This window comes from Alligator sinensis, unplaced genomic scaffold (genome assembly GCF_000455745.1).
Source record: "Alligator sinensis unplaced genomic scaffold, ASM45574v1 scaffold221_1, whole genome shotgun sequence".
In the NCBI taxonomy this organism is placed as follows: domain Eukaryota; kingdom Metazoa; phylum Chordata; order Crocodylia; family Alligatoridae; genus Alligator; species Alligator sinensis.
The window spans coordinates 2,518,659-2,533,743 of record NW_005841948.1 but is presented as its reverse complement, the minus strand read 5'-3'; the positions used below and the strand labels follow the sequence as shown (position 1 = coordinate 2,533,743).

The 15,085-nt window shown below is 43.6% G+C and overlaps 1 protein-coding gene across 3 annotated transcripts in view; it reads left to right on the top strand.

Annotated features, from left to right (window-relative positions):
• Positions 1-15,085, top strand: part of PIP4K2A (phosphatidylinositol-5-phosphate 4-kinase type 2 alpha) — a 109,685-nt gene that overhangs the window by 59,806 nt on the left and 34,794 nt on the right. For all 3 annotated transcript variants that reach the window (XM_025199712.1, XM_006020167.3, XM_006020166.3), the window contains 2 exons: positions 5,972-6,118; positions 10,943-10,981. In XM_025199712.1, the coding sequence (XP_025055497.1) occupies positions 5,972-6,118; positions 10,943-10,981 (186 nt within the window). The remainder of the gene's footprint in view (positions 1-5,971; positions 6,119-10,942; positions 10,982-15,085) is intronic.

The following is a 15,085-nucleotide window of genomic DNA, read 5'->3' as shown; positions in this document are numbered from 1 at the left end:
AAGAAAGTTGCTCTGCTTTAAGAAGAAAGCCTCTTAATACTCTGAAGTGGCCTTGCCACTTCCTCTTTAGTCAACTGGAGGTCAGTTCTTCCAATTTTCCTAGTGTCTGTTGACCTATACGAGATGGAGGTGAGACAGCAAAGAATTCTTCTGGTAGAGTCATATTAAAATGAAGTAGCTAGTCTTAGCCCTACAGCCAGGTTTAGCCCTACATTTAAATAAGGCGTGAGAGTAATCTCATTCAGAAGCTGTTCCCCTTGTGAATCTCATGAAACAAAACTGTTTGCATCCTGCTATATGTGATGTGATTTCCAGGGAGTAGGCCATACTTGTTTTAAAATTCCAGTGAATACTTTGCCATTAGGCAGTGGTAACACCATTGTTGTTTTATAAACAGTGATGCTAAGTCACAGGCAGTTAACTGCAGATTTAGTATCAGAGCTTGGTTTTCAAACTATGGCCCAACTACCATGAGAAATAGGAAGGTCCAGCAGCAAGTGTGCTGGCCTGGGACTTGGGATCTTAGAGCTCATTCTTTCTGATTTTGTATCTGTAAAATGATGACAGTAACCATATTTCCTTTCTGAAGTTACAGGGACTTTGAAAATGTAAATAGATAGATTACATTCCTTTTAAACCAGGTTTGTCCAACATGCGGCCATCCAAGCCGTTTTCTGAGGCCCGAGGTGCTACAACAGGAAGCGAAAGTAAACACTGTACTTTCGTTTCAGTGGGGTGATGTGATACTGCTTCCTGTGGGATCTTTGAATATGGCTTGCCAGCCCACTGGGTGATAAAAAGTTCATGATCCGGCCCCACATTCAAAAAGGTTGAACACCCCTGTTTTAAGGAATGGAATGGTCTGAAATTCTACAACCCCAAAATTCTACTTCGAGAAGAATGTTTGGTTTTTTCAAACTGTGGAAAACAACTATCGCAGTAGGGAGAAATCATGTACAAAATGTTATATCGCAACTCCCAACCTGCTAGAGCACAAATATAAAACTTGCTTAAAATATATTTTTGGAATGCAAGGAGAAACAGAAGAAAATCATGGAAGTAGTTTTTGAAATAATGTGGGTCTTACTTTTAAATTGGTTTAAAGTTTTCTATAATTTCAGTATTCATATTATTGATGTGATTCTGTGGTGCTGAGAGTGAATTCCATGTTTATATATAAGGGAGAGATTTCATAGATTTCATAGACATTAGGGCTAGAAGGGACCTCGGAAGATCATTGAGTCCAGCCCCCCTCGGAAGATCATTGAGTCAGCTGGGGTCATAGGATCCCAGCAAGATAAATGTCCAATGTCTCTTGACGGCCTTCAAAGTAGGTGCTTGAACCACCTCTGGTGGCAGCCTATTCCAGACCTTGGGGGCTCGGACAATAAAGAAGTTTTTTCTTATGTCCAGCCTGAAAAGGTCTTGGAGGAGTTTATTACCATTCGACCTTGTCATCCCTTGGGGTGCTCTGGTGAACAAACATTCCCCCAGATTTTGGTGAGCACCCCTTATAAACTGATAGGCAGCCACCAGATCACCCCTGAACCTGTGCTTTTCCAGGCTGAAGAGTCCCATAGCTCTCAGCCTTTCATCATAAGGTCTGTTTTCCTGACCTCTGATCATGCGTGTGGCTCTTCTCTGGACTTTCTCAAGTTTCCCCACATCTTTTTGATTTGTGGAGCCCAAAACTGGATGTAGTATTCCAGCTGCGGCCTCACCAAGGCAGAGTACAAGGGGAGAATGACATCCCGGGATTTGCTTGAGAAGCATCTATGGATCCAAGCCAGCGTTTTGATCGCTTTACTAGCAGCAGCATCGCATTGCAGGCTCATGTTCACCTTGTGGTCAATCATGACTCCCAAGTCCCTTTCGTCCATAGTACTAGCCAGCGTAGCCGCCTCCCCAGCGGAGAAAGGTGTGGAGGTTGTCCCGTGCCAACAGCTCGCTGTCTCTCTCACCAGGAAGTGGACTGTGGTCATGGAAGCTGAAGCCTTCCCGATGACACCAGTGCTGCAGTCTTTGGTTCACTACCTCAATCCCCCTCCCTCCACAGCCCGTAGCCTGAGACTGGGAGAATTGAAGAGAACACCACCTGCACCCCCAACCCCTTAAGCCCCGCTCCCAAATCCCTGTAGCATTACATGACCCAGCTGGGATTGCTCCAAGCTGTGTCATTGGTGCCCACATAGATAAGGAGCATAGGGTAGTGGTCAGTGGGCCGGAGGAGCTCAGGGATCCTCTCCACGATGTCTTGGATACAGGCTCCCAGGAAGCAGCAAACTTCCTGGGCTAAGGGGTCAGAGCAGCAGATTGCGCCCTCAGTCCCCCTCAGGATGGAGTCTCCCACGACAAACACTTTGCGTTTTGTCTTAAGGAGAGTGGGGGCAGTAGCTACAGTTGAGCCTGTGTTGCCTGCAGGAGCTGGCAGCTTGGCAGGCTCTGCTGGGGCTGCAAGAGGTTCATACCTGTTGCAAAGCTCCAGCGGGGTGGGGACCTTGGTGCGGCGGGCCTTAGGGCCCTTGGCCACCTTGGTGTATCCCCTTGGCTGGACAGAATGGGAGGTCCCCGAGTCCTCCCTTGTCTTGGAAGGAGACCTTGGTATACCCTCCGCCTCCAGGGGGAGAAGGGCCTGGCAGTAGGACTCTATCTCCTGCTCGCAGTCTCTGATGGCACACAGTCTCTGGACTGTGGCCTGGAGCTCCTCCAGCTGGCACACCAAAGACCTCAAAAGGGAGCAGACCTAACAAGGAGAGGTGGCCATGCTCCCAGACCCCAGAGCCTGAAAAAGTGTCAGGCAGCCCCTGCAGCCAAGGGCCAGAGGCTCCGTCTGTGTAGAGCCTGGAACCATGGGCTCTGTCTGGGTGGAGGCCAGTGGAGGCCTCTGAGGCGCCAGAGGGGGAGGCTGTACGCCCCTCATGGACCCTTGGGTTGTGATGCTTGCCCATCCGCATGATGCTGCTGGGAGGCCAGCTGCAGCTGGGACTGCCTTCCCTAGGGTGCACAGGCAGGGCCTTGGGCCCTCCCACTGGCTCTCCTGGGCAAACTCTGCACTAACTCACGCACCGGGCAGACAAGCGCGCCTGTTTGCGAGGCTCTGGTCGTGTGGCTCCGTGGCAGGGCTGGGCGAAGTAGGAGCCAGAGTGGTGCGAGACCCTCCTTGGCTTCACTCAGCTGCTTCTCTCTGCTGTCTGGGGTTAACCCCCTCCCACCACGGGCCCAGGTTACCTCTGGCTGTGCTGGGGGTCGGCAGGGTGCTCTGTGGCTGCGGGGGGTCTTCGGGGAGCGGGGTGCAGCAGGCTTGCACCCACACGTCTCTCACCACTCCTGGAGCCTAACCAGTTTTTGTTTTGGTTTGGCAAGCCCTTTTGAACTGCGTGCATGTGCAGTGGGCCCACCACTGGAACCACACTGCTCCCGGGCTAGGGGAGACCCTACACAGGATTTAGGAGACCCTGCCCCACCAGAGAGGGACCGGTAGGTACCCTCTCCCCATCACCTACTCTTTCCCTGTGGGCCTGGGCCAACCCTGACTGGGTTGTGGCCAAATTGAGTAATATACCCTAAAATAAAGTAATAATGATTCTATAATCAGTAACTTATTCTCTGTAACTGCTAAAGTGGCTGCAGAATGTTAAAAAATTCTCCTTAAAGATCAGTGCTCGTACACTGTTCCATGATGCCATCACCCTTTTGAGCCTTTGTTTTCAGTCTGTGGTTTTGTTCCTATTCATAATTTGTCTAACTCCTGGTCAATAGGTTCAAGCCTTGCTGTTCACCTACTTTAGTTCTTGCTAGACTAGGTTGTTTTCAGTATTGTATTGTTTTGAACCTTTTTTCCCAACAAGTAATATCAGACTTGCAGGTAAAGAAAATTTGTTTGTGTGTACATAAATACCAGTATCAGGTTTGAGTGTCCTGAGGCCAAGGAGGGCCTAGCGCCTAGGTTTGCCACATCCTGAGCAAGTCCTCTTACCATCTTCGTCTTTTATGGAGCTGCATGTTTCCTCTTTCAAAATCAGTTGTTAGACATGCTCTGACCTGCCTTAAGTTATGGGGGACTTAGGTAGCCTAGTCATTTCCAAGCACCAATTTGGGCTTCAGGGGGTTTAAAGAAGAGCTAGACATGTCAGGCTGGCCAACCTGAATTGCTTTTAAGCATGCTTGGTAGCCTGGTTTGGGTACCTAAGGATAATTTTCAGGCCAAAGTTGTGGTTGTTGAATAGGGTCATTTTTTACTCCTTTTTTGTGATTGAGGCACCTACATTCCTCCTAGGTTGTTTAGGCAACTGCCAGATTAAGATGTGGCCCTTGGTCTCAAATCTCTCCTGTGATTTATAAGACAGTGTTCTGACCGCCATAGTTATGTTCAGGGATCCTGGTTTTCTCTGTTTAAAAATTCTAAATACTTACATATTTTGACGTTTGATTTGGGGTGTTTTTTATCGTGGAAAATCAGAGCTCCTCTTGCGCTCTTCACTCACCAGGACGCAGGTCCAGTTGCAGTTGTCCCCCCACTGCTTTGTGGCACTGAACAACCCTGATATGCCAGTGCCCTGCCTCTGCCATTGCTCCTCACTCCCAAGCCCCTCACTGCCCTCCTTCTTCCCCCCCCTCCCCCCAGCAACCCCAAGTACATCCTTGCAGGCTGGAAGGCTGACAGCCTGCAAGGGGAAACCTGTGATTTCCCATGGTTTTCTCATTTAAAGAGGAAAATCTGCATTTTACTCCTTCAAATGAGAAAATACACGTTTTTCTGTAGCAAACAGAAAACCTGGATCCCTGGTTACGTTGAATGCAAAAAAGGACAGAAGCTTCAGCATTTACCAGAGGCTGCCTATAGTTCTGCATTCAGTAGAAGCTGTGGGTAACTTCTTTGGTTTCCTGTCCAGTAGGTTTTGATTTTTCTTCCCTCCCTGCCCAACCCTGAATTCCAACATCAAAAGTTGGACTTAAAGTAAAAGGAGTTGTTTGAGGCTTAAAGTAAAAAGATGGGGAGAGTTGTTGTGGTTTCTTCTGCATAGTTTCAATTTGTGGTGCTTAATTCTTCTTTTGTATCCATGTTCCAGACAATGTGAGGTAGCTTTTCAAATTTAACTTTTACTTTAGTTTTCATAGTAGTTACACAGCTTTATACTGAAAACAAACTTTTCATCCTTTCTCTAACTACTTTCCCCCACCCCAATAAATTCTGTGCTTTTTCATGCTTGCTTTTCTAACATTTCCTACCAAGATTCTCAACTACTCAGAGGCAGATGATATCAGAAACATGATGGATAGTGTTTCTATGCAAGTGATGGTCTCTTCAAGGGTACTATCTGATGTATAAGGGGACAGATCCTGAGGAAGCAAAAAGTGTTTTAACTTTTTTTTAAAAAATGAGCATTTTACACAACTCCGCACCTGATAGTAGACTTAGTAATCCAGAAGTGCAGACCTCATGTGAGAATTGTCTGTCAACTTCTTGATCTTTTGTTTTGATGGCACTAATATCTACAAAACTAGACAAGTATTGGAGAAACTTTTTCTAAGCCTCTTCCCTAAAAAGCTCATAAATTAAAACATATTGCAGTTTTTTGGAGCACAAAATAAAGCAGAATGGAATTTGAAAGGCCTTTTCCCTTGTGTGAAAATCAGGCTTTGTGCTTGGAAAATGAAGAGAATGGTCATGTAACGTAACGTAAATGGAAACCACCCTTGCTGTAATATTGTCCTTATCTAGGGACACTGTGTTATGGAATGCTGTCAGTATAAAAGGATTTTTTTTACTTTGACCTACAAGTAAAATAGGCAAACCATTCAGAACAATGACAGTGCTTTTTATTGGGATACCAGATGGACACTTTGATTTTTCAGTTGTTTATATATCCACACGCATGGTGCTCATGTCCTGTATGCATGTATCTCTGTATCTGTATAGATTTTTAAAACAATAATAATTTTTGTTTATTTTTTGTGTCCCCCCCCACAGTTTATTGTGGAGTGTCATGGGAATACACTTCTTCCCCAGTTTCTGGGCATGTACAGGCTTACTGTTGATGGAGTTGAGGTATATATGATTGTTACAAGAAATGTGTTCAGCCATCGTTTATCTGTTTATAGAAAATATGATTTAAAGGTAAGAACATTTTTTGAATATAAGTAACTGTTAAAGTAGCTGAAAATCATTAATGGAATTATTAAAGCTGGTTGGTTGTTGATATATTTTGCTTTTGATGTTGGTTGCTGGAAAACCTGACCACTTTATTAAATTAATATTATTGCTCAAAAGTTACATGGGTTACTTCTAAAAGAAAAAAAAAGCTTTGTGGTTAGTTGCACTATAAAAAAATGTTCAAGGGATGCCATTTTAGCTGTATTGTGCATGTTTTAAAGAAGTGGTTTAGAAGAGAGTTTGCTAAATATAACTAAGTCTAATGGTTGAAGCTAAAACTACAAGAAAAAATATGGTGATGCAGACCTCCTGACTGCTGCATGTCTTTGATCAACAGTGTGTTGATGCCACAGCTTATTTTACAGAGCTCTTTTTTTAAAGGGCTGTAATAGCATCCCTTTAGTGGTATAGACTAGAAATGTGCATCACTCACTTGGCTTTTAACAGTGGTATTTCATTCAGGTGCACATTATAACTGAATGTTACAGTAGATGACTCTTGTTGCTTGTACTGCATCAAGCATGTTTCATCTTGGTTCCAAAATGTGTTTTCCCAGCTCTCTTGTTTTGGGGCATCTTATTCTAACCTTATCCCCAAAACCTTCCTTTCTTTCTACACATTTTAGTAAATTTAGTAAATTTCCACATATTTTACTATGCAAGTATGTCCACAACTTCACTCCAAAATTTAGTTCTGCCCCATCAATTGGTGCTAAATCATAACTAAAAAAATGTTTATTGCATGTTAGACTAATGCTGATTTCTCAGAGCTGACTGTGGTGTGGTCAAGAACTGTCTTATCAGTGTCTAGCTTTGTTGGAACAGAGTTGGGGAGAAGGGAGAAGAGGAAGGAAATATCGCATGGCAGAGGAATACTTATTTTTTCTCTCTGATAGGGTTACCCACACCTTGCCCTTAAGTATACCTCTGGTAAACTAAATTATATGAGCAGTGCCTTGATTTATAGAATCAAGTTAACTACAAATAGGCACATTTTGGTGACCCTCCAGATGGGTGGTAAAGAATCAGTGAACCATCCCTTGGTTAAAGTGGTGAGAGGTGAATTACAAAATATTTTGGGAAGTTCAATTTGGATGCATATCTAAAAGTCCAGATACTTAAACAGTGATATCTGATATGTTCAGAAAAAGGTGTCATGATTACCAATATTTCTTGACCTGGTTGGAATTATTCAAGTAAATACTCTCCTTGTGGTGTATTCCTGTTAGATTAAATGAGTTTGTTGAAGTATGGTAATTACCATGCTCCAGCAGTCTCCTACATCTCGTATTTCAGCATCCCTGCACTTAAAAACGGTTGCAGGGATGTTTGAACTAAAGCTAATCGAATGAGCTTTAATTCAAGTGCCCTCACCACCATTTTTAACTATGAGGACATTCAAACATGAGATGCTGCTCCCCTGGAGCCCATGTAAAAGTGCCCTCAGGTGCTACCCTGTAGGCCTGTGCAACACTTCAGTCACCAATTCAATTCAGAGGAGATTTGGCCCGATTCGGCAGCCAAATCTTTGAATCCGAATCGAATCAGGAGACCCATTAAAAGGTCCGAATCAAATCTAAAGCCTCTGAATCGATTTGGAGAGATTTGGAGATTTGGATCGGCTGGGGAGAGGCAGGCACAGCCGGGTGGTTACAGGTTCTCCTGCGGCTCCTCTGGCTGTGCTTGCCTCTCCCCAGGCAGGGGGAGCCACGGAAAAAGCCCCCATGACTGCCCTGTCCAGCCCCTCCCCCTGCCCAGCCACCCCCACCTAGTTCTGGCACTTAAAAAAAAAAAAAAAAAAAGAAGAAAAGAAAAAGAAAAAAAGGCCCGCACTCACTGGATGTAGCAGGGGCTGTGGGGGCTCTGGAGCCTCCTGGCAGAGCCCCCCCATGCAGCCCCCGCTCACCAATCACTGCCCTGCACCTGCACCATGGGGCAACTGCCGCACGGGTACCAAGCAGGGGGGGCAATCCCTGCTGCCTCCCATTGCCCTGTGCTGCACAGGGGTGCTCTGTCACAAGTGCCCAGATGCCCTGATCGCCACTGTCAGAGCCGGTGAGTGCGGGGCTTTTTTTTCGCCAGGATGCTGGGGTAGGACTCGGCAGGGCGGGGTGGAAATCGGGGAGCAGGGGCTGTGCAGAAGGGTTCTGCCATGTGGCCCCAGAGCTCCCACAGCCACGGCTGCTGCAGACTGCTGGGGCTGGGCGGGGGCTGCATGGGAGGGCTCTGTCAGGAGCCCCCAGAGCCCCTGCTACAACCAGTGAGTGCGGGGCTTTTTTTTAAGTGCCGCTACTAGGCTGGGGCCAGGTGGGGGGATGCGGCTGGGGAGGGCAACCATGAGGGCTTGTCCCACAGCTCCCCCAACCCGGGGAGAGGCAGGCACAGCCAGAGGAGCTGTGGAAAACCTGCAGCTGCCCATCTGTTCCTGCCTCTCCCTGGCCGATCCAAATCTCCAATTCTGATTCGGCCGAATCAAATGGGGACAGTGATTTGAATCACTGAATGGAATCACCGTCGTCCGAATTGGCTGAATCCGAATGAAATACTTCCCTATTCGCACAGGTCTACTCCCCTGCCCTGTTTGCTTCCTGATTTCAGACAAAGCTTGGAAGTACAGAGGCACTGAAGTTTAGAGCCAGTTCTTCTTTTATTTGAGATGGTTGGTTTGCTCATCCATAGCCACCTTCCGCCACCTCTGCCTTTTGGGTTTTGGTCAAACCATTATTCCAAGTGCCTCCTACTCCTTTGTCTAAAATTAGACAGAAGCTGGATGAATTGTTAATCTAACACTCATTTATGTAGAGGAGCAGAAAAATTGGCGTGCATTCAGCATGCCGCATAATTGGACCTGTTCCAACATAGCCATAATTTCCTGACCTTTAAGGCATGCTGCAAGGCACATTTTAGGAGAGCTGCTATAGATGCATGTTTCTAGAGTAAAATGGGAAGTTGGGTTTGTTTTTTGAGCTGCTTAGTTACTTAGTGTTGCATGTTTGGGATTGCTGTTTTCTTTCTGATTTATTCCATTTTAAGTGTTCATTTGAAATGCAGAGTACTGAGTAAGCAGCTCATTTATATATGTGTTATCTTTAACTTGTAGTAGTGCCTTAGGGCTCTAGCCCCATTTTGTAGTTGGCACTGTATAAATACCAATTTTTTATTGGACCTGGGCCAAAAAAATTTATTTTATTATAAATTATAATAAAATAATTATTTTATTATTTAAAATAATAAAATAATTATTTTATTATTTTCCAAATTATTTTCAGGATGAACTTTAATCAAACAAGTTGATAGTGGCACCGGATGTATTGGAAAATATAGTCACTTCTTTCTAACTTGTTTTTCATTAAATGTTACATGTTCTGCAAAGTCTGTTGGAACCATATCCACTGTAGTAGGTGAAAATTTAAGACATCAACTTAGAATTTACCTTTTTCTTTCTTTTTCTATTTGTTGGTGCAAGAAACATCTAAGGTAACTGCTATAGTTCAAATATCAAAAACAGTGCAGTACTTGAAGTACTGAGCACTGCCCTAGCTGTGCACCCATTGAAATCAGCGGTTAGACTCCCATTGACTTCAGTCAGAGAAGAGGTAGACAACACCGAGTACTTTTCAAAAACCGTTGCTAGAATTTTGGTCTGCATTGTTTTAAGCTTGATTTCTTTGTGCATTTGGCAGCACTCTACATAGACAAAAAAGCTGGCAGGAGGGCAAAGGGCTGGGGTAAGGGCAGTGGCTAAGACCTACTTCTCGTTCACATTGTTGACTCCCCTCCCCACCACCACCACCACCTTTTTTTTTTTTTTTTTTTTTTTTTTACATGGAAGGGAGTATTGTGTTTGATGTATCACAAAAAATATGGTTAATTAATTACATTAACAACTTGTATTCATGAGGCTGTTGGGGTAGTTTATGATAGTGAAGCACAATCCCTGCCCAGTAAAGCAGCCATAAAAATGCTAATGGCTGCTGTTCTTATATCTGTTCCCTCTGTTCAGCCTCCCAAACATCGCTAAAGATCAACCAAAACACTGACATTTTGGGTATCGGAAAGCACTGCTTTCCCTTCTCATGGTCCCTAGCATTAGTGTATTTCTCGACATTTCTAGACCCCCTGTGTACAGTGCAACAAATGGATAGTCAGTGCCATACAGATGTTGTTGTGGACGTTTGTGTGCATGCTGTAGATACCCTGCTATGTCTTCACCAGAAAATGCAGTACCATGTAAGACATACCCAAGTCCAGCTCTAAACAAGCTAGCATAGATACTGGAAATAGAATAGTCATGCAAGTGTGGTGCTGTGCTTATGCTTCTGATACAAGAGTTCAAGCATCTCTGTGTGGCACAGCACTCTGCCACGTAGGTAATACATACTTTCCAGCAGTACCTACTATGTGAGGTCCATTCTGAACACTTAAGGACTGTGCTCTAAGCTGTTCAATATCTGGAGAACACACACATCTTCATTTGTCTCTTGCAGGCTAGTTAGAATGTACTACCATGTTGCACTAGTTTGAACAAGAACCATTTTAAAACACCATTCAAACCAACTCTGTAAGCAAACGTAGTGTCTTCTCCACTGTGGGCAAAGCTGAAGATTAAAACAACATTGCCCCCAGAGGTTACCTTCCCCTGCCCCCCCACCCCTCTGCCCAGCTTTAGATTGCAGAAGGATATTGTTTTGCCAGCCCTACCCAACCCTGTGCCTACTTCTGGCCTCTTATTGGTTTACATGTATATCCTGTTACATGTACATGTTTAGATCCCTTCTTTCTATTCCAGGGCTCTACTGTGGCTAGAGAAGCCAGTGACAAAGAAAAGGTATGGTGCAACTTATTCATTTACCTAGCTGTTAGCTGGTCCTAGGATAAGCATGACTGATGCAGTTCTCCCCCTTCTGTGCTTTTTCCTTCTTGGATGTTTTGGTTGTCTTCCCTCTCCACCCTTTTTTTTTCTCTTCTCCATATGTGCAGCCCTGGTAATATTGTTCTGTAGTGTGATTAAATGTCAGAGGTAAGTGTGCCAATCCTCCTTTTTCTGTCCCCTTCCCTTTACATTTTTTCTCTCCTCTACCCAACTCCCTTCATTTCTTCCCTATGAAAAACTCATTGCAAGAGACTTCAGAAAGTTGTTGGGTTTTTTTTCTTCTGCTTTCTCCTTGCACTTTTCTTGCCCCTCTGCTGTGCTGTCAATTTATGGTTAATAAATTTTGCTTGGAGGCGCAACATTGCATCCTTTCTAGCATAACTGTAACATTGAGTCAGATTTTGAATTGTGAATGCCTTAGTGGCACAGATGACATCCATGTATATGTGAAAATTGGATAATAGATGTAGCAATCCTGATGGCATACTTGTATGCATATGCAAGTAGGCCATTACACATGGGGCAGGTTCCCACTCAACATCTGTAGATACAGCCTTGTCATTTACTATTGAAAATGTTGCTCTAAATTGGCTCCCATCTCTTCATATTCTTTTTAGGTATTTCAATCTTAGGTTTGTTTTGTTTTTTAAATGAAACCCTTTGGTTCCTTTTAAAAAGGTGTTTAAAAAATTAAACTTTTTTTTTTTTACTTAAAAAATTCTTTAATTCACATGTTGATCTAGCTGCACATCTACAGTCAAATGACATGAGTGGATCAGAGCTACTGATGTGATTTGTTATAGCCCGGGGTGTTAAAGATACAGCCTGTGGGCCGGATCTAGCCAACACAACCCTATCATCCTGCCTGCATGCTACCTGTGGGTCTCGGACCAGTACCTCTGCATGCAGCATGCACCAGTCTGACTTCGTGTGCTACATGTGGTACGTGGAGCCCATGTGGCATGGGCTGCACAAAGCATGGGGGCTGGAGCTAGAACATGTGCTGCATGCAGTGCTTTGGGGTAGTGTGTGTGCTGCGTGCTATGCCTATTCAGGACCAGCCTTGCACAGCAGATCAGAGCTGGTCCAAATCGGGCCCACAGACCAGCACACAGGGCCAGTTTGACATGGGCACCACATGCAGCACACACTCCATGCTAGCGTCCATGTCATGTGGAGCAGATGCCCCAGACCAGGCCCACATGCCTCACATTTGTCAGTGGGAAGCAGAGCACGCACTGCATGTGGGACTGATACCAAACCACCCTGCATGCCAGATCCACCATGTGGGACTGGTTGCTGGGCCCAATCCAACCCACAAATTAGTCCCACACCCTTCATCTGGCCCACGGGGCTGGTTAAGTTTGACAGCCCTGCTATAGGCAAATTCATTTCACTCTGCTATGAGACTAATTAAACTGACTTCTAATCATTTATCTGTCAAAGATTAACTGTCTCTTCTGCGTGTTCAAACTTATGCTTAGAGAAGTTCCTTCTGAATTATGCTGTTGTAGGACTGCCAAGCAGTGTGAGTTTAACAGTCTTGCTTTGCTTCATCTTAGTATTCACTGGTATTTTATTTTTGGGTATAGTGCCCTCTATATCCTTTTGAGTGTGCCTACGTAAGTTACACTAATGGCCCTGATGAGTTGGTGGCAGACATGGTTAACTGACAGCAAGTAGGGCAGCTGTTTCTTGTGACTGATGGATTTTTTCTGCTTTAGACCTATGAGAAACTCTTTGCTGTTGTTTTTCTCTCCCCCCCCCCCCCCCCACCAACAATTGTTTTTCCCCCCCCCCCCCCCCCCCCCCAAAAAATGAAATTTTGGAACAGTTCAGATGCATGTGCCTTCCCACCCCTCCCGAGTATCAACCACTTACACCTCCCAAAAGTAGATATCAGGAATCATAGCAACTCCAGTTTACATTACCTCTTCTCTACTATGTGAGGTTTCTCCATACCACAGCTTGAACTGCCCTTATTCTTATGGTCTATAGTTGTAGCACAATTAGAGGTCTGTTCAAGGCTGAGGGATTATTTAGAAACGGTGGAGGGTTAACAGGTAGAGCAGCCTGAAGAGTACTGAAATATATTACTCTAAATGGTGGGGACAACATGTTACATTGTAATCTGTATTGTTAATTTAAAATCAATCACTATTAAGGATATTCAGTTTAGAGTCTAATTCAGAGTGTAGGGAGTCTCAAGAATACTGCTTGATCATCACATATGTTGTACAGAATGTGATGTATTGTGTTGATATAAGTACAGTTAATGTGCTAAGAATGGGACTCAAATTCTGAATATCGGTCAAAACCTGCTCACCTAGAAGTCTGTTATAACTCGTATTGACTTTAATAGGATCAGAGTTAAACCAGTGCTGAATGCTTTTTGAAAATGCCGCTCATAAACACTAATTTAATCTAGGATGAAATCATAGCATCTTTGAAATCGGTGACAAAAATCTTATTGATTTCAATAGCCCCAAGCTTTTTCATTTTTAAATTTTGAATGTTATTTTCTTTCTGAATTGCAATCTGAAAAATGTTACATGGATAATCTACTGGTAATGTGTGAAGGGCTGAAGTGGCATTTTTAAAAAATCACAATTGTTTGTTTTTTAGTGTTTTTTAGATCCAAGCAAACCTAGTGCTGCTAACTCAATGCTTTTGAGTAGCAGTTGCTCACAGCAAATATTTGTCATCAGGCCCTGATACCAAACATTATGAAGTTACAGATATTTTTAAAAATAGGTGCCACAAGTCAAGCAGAATGCAGGCTTTACAGAAGGAATAGTCTTTAAAGCTTTTGAAGCTTCTTTCAAAACAGTATCCAACTTTTTCAAAGTTCTTTTGAACATTGGCAAAACCTTGCTATTCATCTTGTTGAATATTTCCTTTTTTTCCCTGAACACTGGGGTCTGCCTGAATAGTGTCAGTTAAAAGGTGCAGTCATCTACCTACCTAGGTAACAGGTATTTTGTAGGCCATAATTTGTGTAAGATAATATAGTCTGCTACAGGCATTAAGATTTTACCAAAATCCAGGTAATTTTATTAATTTAAAATGTTTCCAAAAGGTTACTAGATAAAGCTCAATCTTTTAATTTCAGGGTTTTTTTCATAAAATACATTTTATGTATGTTTCTAGAAACTGTATGATAATCTGAATTGTGTCCTTGTGAGCACACAAGGGCTGACTTGAGCTCTAATCATGCAGTGACATCCAAATGAACTATGTCTGTGCACATATGTGTGTCTGCAGAAAACCCAATGAGTTCATAAGTCTACCTCTAAGCATCCTATTGTAGGTTGGGGCTTTGATGTCATGTAAAGGTTGTATTGATGTGTTTGGGAAGCCTCCATTACTCACAAGTAATAAATACATTTAAGTGCTATACAACTTACCTTCTTCCTGTTCTACTCCAGAATAGAAGACATTTTGGAAATGTTTTTTTATGATAATGAATGAACAGGGAAATAGGTGCTTTCTGAGAGGCAACTAAAAATGGCACTTTTAAACTAATTTTATTTCCTATATTTTCAAAAGTTACTTCTTTGTCAGGGGCAGTTTCAAGCCATCCTTTAAATATAGAAGTGTGTGAAAACTGTAGTTTGACAAGGAATAAGTGACCCATTTTTAGTTAGCTGTATCATAGGAGCCTCTTACATTATCAGAATATACCTATTTTCTGTATTGTTAAGAATCTTTAAGTATTTAAGTGATTCAGCCATAAACACCTGCATCCTACCTGGCATGGTAAATTAAAACCATCTCTACTGCAATAATAAACCCAATTTATAACAGTATTATTTATTTTTAGGCATCCAGTGCCATTTTATGTCACTACTGGGAAAGTACTGATTTACTTGATTCCAAGTTGAGGTTTCTTTCCCCCCATTCAACATGGGGGACAGTCCCTAGGCTTGGATTCAAATACAAGGCAAGGAGTTGGGGCATGCAGCTTCTCTACTTCCAACTCTGACCCCGATCCCAGATTAGAGCCAGTCAGAACTGCAGGAGCCACCTACCCCCTTGCCTGTCCCCCACAGCTGCTGT